Raw genomic sequence first — 4,371 nt, 5'->3', positions numbered from 1 at the left:
TTAAATAAAATCCAATAAAAATCAAAATAAATTTAGATAATTTTATTAGTTTTTGTTATTAACCAATAAAAAAATATGTATACAGAGTTTTTTTTCATTTTAATATCCATCTCATATATTTATTTTCATAATTTATATGTTACATACTTTCACGAGCTTTTGGACATAATACTAATATTTTTTTTATATAAGTCATAGCTTTTAAAGTTTATGATACCAATCAAGCTTTTTAAGTTTATGATGTCAATAAAACTTTTAAAATATTCAAAGTAACAGCCACAGCTTTTAAAGTCAAAATCTCTACGGCTAAAATTCTAAAGCCACAGCCTAAAGCGAAAGTCGTTAACAATCGGAGCCCTAATCTTTTTTCTTTATGTCAGTATAGCCACTGCATCTATTTTACATCTTAATTAACAATATACATATAATTTTTATAGGTGTGAGCTTAATATGCCATCGATTGACAACTAAATGAAAAAAAGAACATGTGAGATAAGAGAGATATAGTGCATTTACATTTTAAATTATTATTGTTTATTTCATCCTACGATATGTTTTGTGTATATTTTCTTTTTGAGATATGTAAAGCAGACTACCATAAATCATAATTCCGTATTTTCTAAATTTTAACATTCATTTTGATATATTTTATATTTTAATATTTATACACAAAATATCGTGTAGATGTAAAAAAAAAGTGGATATGGATTTTTTAATTTGAGAAACATGGATAAGGTAAACGTGGAAAAAAAGAATAGTGGACATCGAGGAGTTGATAGAAAAATTATTATATGTACTAAATAGATAAAAAAATCTTAAACATAAATAAACAATTTTAACTAAAAAATTAGAAATAATAAATTTACTTTCGATAAATTTTGTTTTGATCTTTGATATTCAAAAAATGTGGACACTATTTTGTGGATGAAGCTTCACGGACAAGATGTTTTGGACAAACTTACGTAAATGCAATTTTGTGAATAAAGTTCGTTTTCAGACAATTTGGGATGGCGAGCGACGAAGTGCTCTAGACACAAAAAATGAATAACCGTCTCACTGGTTTTCCCGCTACCATCCGCAAACGCAGCTTTTGCGATTCGTAGTAGTTGATTGCGTTTCGAAACAATCATACAAACCGTTAAAAATCGCTCTGAACCTCTTAAAATTAAAAGCTGATTTCAGCTAGCGTTTAAGGTTACGGGATGGTTGCGGGTAAAAAAAAAAAAATTTAAAATTTTAAAATCAAAAATTTAAAATGGAAATATTATAAATAAAAATATATACATATTTTATATATTAATTAAAATTTACAAACAATATCATAATTTGTTTTATAAAAACTTTAAACTAACTATTTATTAGAATTTTAAAACATTTATATACACACATATAAAAAGATATACACATATATAAAACGAAATAAAATATTTTTTAAAAAGTTTTAATATAAATATTCAAAACAATTTTATTAAAATTATAACTTTCAACTAATTTAATTTTTTTATAAATAAACATAATATTTTTATTAATCATATTATATTGATAATTATTATATTTTATTACAATAGTATGTTTTTATATTTTTATAATGTTATAATATGTTAATATGGGTAATTTATTATTAAACCGCTGCAATATCTTATAATCAATCGGTCACAAATATCCCATAAACGCAACAATTTTCAAACGTTGAACCAGTTATACAAAACGCTTAGTAACGCTTGAAACCGCAACCACCCATATCCGTAAACTCCCGCATCCGCAACCGCATCCGCTACGTTTAAACCAGTTAGGCCTATAAGTTTCAGTTTAGTTGGAGTCCGACAAAAGGGACAAAGCAATATATTGTGGAAGATGAATATACATTTGTGATCAAATGCGATGGTCAAATGCGAGAAAATAAACAATTTTGATTAAGAAAGGAAACATAAAAAGGGTTAAGCGCAAGATTAGGGTTGGGGATTTTGAAAACGGAATTTGATTTTTGGGAGAAAATGGTTATAAGGTGAGGTATTGTTCACGTGTTGTCTACATTTTGTTTGATTTGTTTATGAAAATTTTTTGTGACTATTAAATTATCAATGGTTACAAGGAAAAGTTAACAAACTATACCAAAAAATGGTGTTTCATATTGAATGTGATCTATGTTGTAATTGTAAAGTTAAAATGTGAATTGGAATGTAAATTTCTCCGTTCAAATTGTAAAACCTGGATAGACAAAAGTTGACGACATAAGAAAAAAATGATAACATACCAAAACGAGATTTGAGGGACCAGATTTGAGTCTAATTCAAGCATCTCGTTTTATAACATTAGTCATAATCGAATTAATAGTGCGAAGTGTCAATAGACTCATCCCCATCAAGAACATCATTCACGTGTCAGCTCAATCTCGCAGCTAGCCTATTCTTGCCACATCACCACTAAACTCCGATGACGTGTCCCTCCAAGCTGTCCACATCGCATTTTTTTCATGCAAACAATGACACCAACACACTTACATCCCACCAATATAAAACCAAGATGAAAAGATACATAAAAACTTGTATTATACAGATCAAATGGCGTCGAGCGATGAGCTTCCGGGACCGTATCCTGCACGTGATGGAGGAGACATACCTCCGGGAGATCCGACTACGATGAAGACGATGATGATTGACAAAGGAGCTGCGATGCTTCAATCTTTCAAACCAATCAAGCAGATGAGTCTTCATATGTGTTCCTTTGCTTGTTACGGTCACGATCCTAGCCGTCAAATCGAAGTCCATTTCTATGTTCATCGTGTCAACGAAGACTTTCTCCAGTGTGCTGTTTACGACTGCGACTCCGCTAAGACCCACCTCATCGGTCCGTATCTTAATTTACATCATATATTATTATTTTTTCTCTAGTATTTTCGTGTAAACAAAATAATCTTGAACTCGTAGTTACACGTTCATTTGAATGGTTCTATATGCATGCGAAATTGTTTGAAGAGGCATGAGTTATCTTATCTGAAACAAGAATTTAGAGAGATGCATGGTTTCGACTGTCTGGACTCATGCATGCGCATAGTTTTGTAAGAGAGATGTCTTATTATGATTTTGATTATGATTGTGATTTGTGCATGTACTTGTTGTAATTAAATCTCTCAGGGATCGAGTATATTGTGTCCGAGAGGTTATTTGAGAGCCTTTCCTCGGAAGAGCAGAAGCTTTGGCATTCTCATGACTATGAGGTAAATTTCTCTATATATTTTAACTAAATAACTCACTCCTGTATGATTATTGACGTAGACTGAGATGTCAATCCTTGCAAAAGCTTGACTTTATTATTTGTTATTGTAGATCCAAACAGGTCTTCTAATGACTCCAAGGGTCCCTGAGCTTGTAGCTAAGCCAGAACTTCAAAATATTGCCAAAACTTATGGAAAGTTTTGGTGCACTTGGCAGACCGACCGTGGTAACTAATTAGCTCTTTGTATTCTTATGTCGACGTTTTCTTTGTGTGAGAAATATGGAATCTATTATCTATATATCTAATAGAAATCTGTTGAATAGATGGAATATTTTCAAATCGCGCTCTTAATGACCTACTTTTGTTCGCAGGGGATAAATTGCCACTAGGTGCGCCAGCACTAATGATGTCACCACAAGACGTGAACATAGGGAAGATTAAGCCAGGGCTACTGAAGAAACGAGACGACGAATATGGTATCTCGACGGAATCATTGAAGACATCTCGAGCTGAGATTGTAGGATTGGAGAGGAAGAACCCGATGGCTGATTACTGGGTTCATCATGGGAAAGGGTTTGCTGTCGATATAATCGAGACGGATATGAAGAAGTGTGCTCCGTTCCCGTAATATAAGTTGGTGTTCAACGAACAATAACATATAATATTCGTATGTACTAAATGTGGACCGTTAAGTATATAATGTAAGTTATAAATAATGATGTGTAATGCTACGGGCATTACTACATCATTGAGGAGGCTGTTTGTTTGTTTGTTTTCTTCGTGTCATTTTCTTTCGTCTGAGAAACTATAAGCTGCGTACGTATATAAAATACCGGTTTGACATAAGTAATTGTTAGTTTTTAAAAATCGAGTAAAACATTTGATAGATGTGGGTTGCCGGTTGTACTTGTTTTATTGAATTTTCATAATTCGGCAATGGATGAAGTATATAACTAAACGGATTAAGAAAAGAGCCAGTTAAGAAAAGAGCCAGAAATATTAATTTGATTGATTACATAGGGAAAATAGAGATTTTTAAGTTACAAAAAAAAAACGAAAATAGAGATTTTTTTTGTACAAGAATGGAAAAATCTAAGATGATGGCTCAGAGAGGCAAATACAAAACGAAAAGCTCTCTCAAGCATTACCTATTAA

At 31.6% G+C, this 4,371-nt stretch overlaps 1 protein-coding gene across 1 annotated transcript; it reads left to right on the top strand.

Moving 5' to 3' along the window:
• The first annotated feature begins 2,551 nt into the window (after positions 1–2,551).
• On the top strand, positions 2,552–3,968 carry LOC106305268. The gene is made up of 4 exons (XM_013741649.1): positions 2,552–2,847; positions 3,135–3,217; positions 3,327–3,441; positions 3,588–3,968. Exons 1-4 carry the CDS (start codon positions 2,562–2,564, stop codon positions 3,842–3,844), a joined length of 741 nt encoding a protein of 246 aa, XP_013597103.1. The 5' UTR covers positions 2,552–2,561; the 3' UTR covers positions 3,845–3,968.
• The last annotated feature ends 403 nt before the right edge of the window (positions 3,969–4,371 follow it).

Source organism: Brassica oleracea, chromosome C7, assembly GCF_000695525.1.
Source record: "Brassica oleracea var. oleracea cultivar TO1000 chromosome C7, BOL, whole genome shotgun sequence".
In the NCBI taxonomy this organism is placed as follows: Eukaryota; Viridiplantae; Streptophyta; class Magnoliopsida; order Brassicales; family Brassicaceae; genus Brassica; species Brassica oleracea.
Note: the sequence above shows the minus strand (reverse complement) of the source record. Positions and strands in the feature narration are given on the sequence as shown.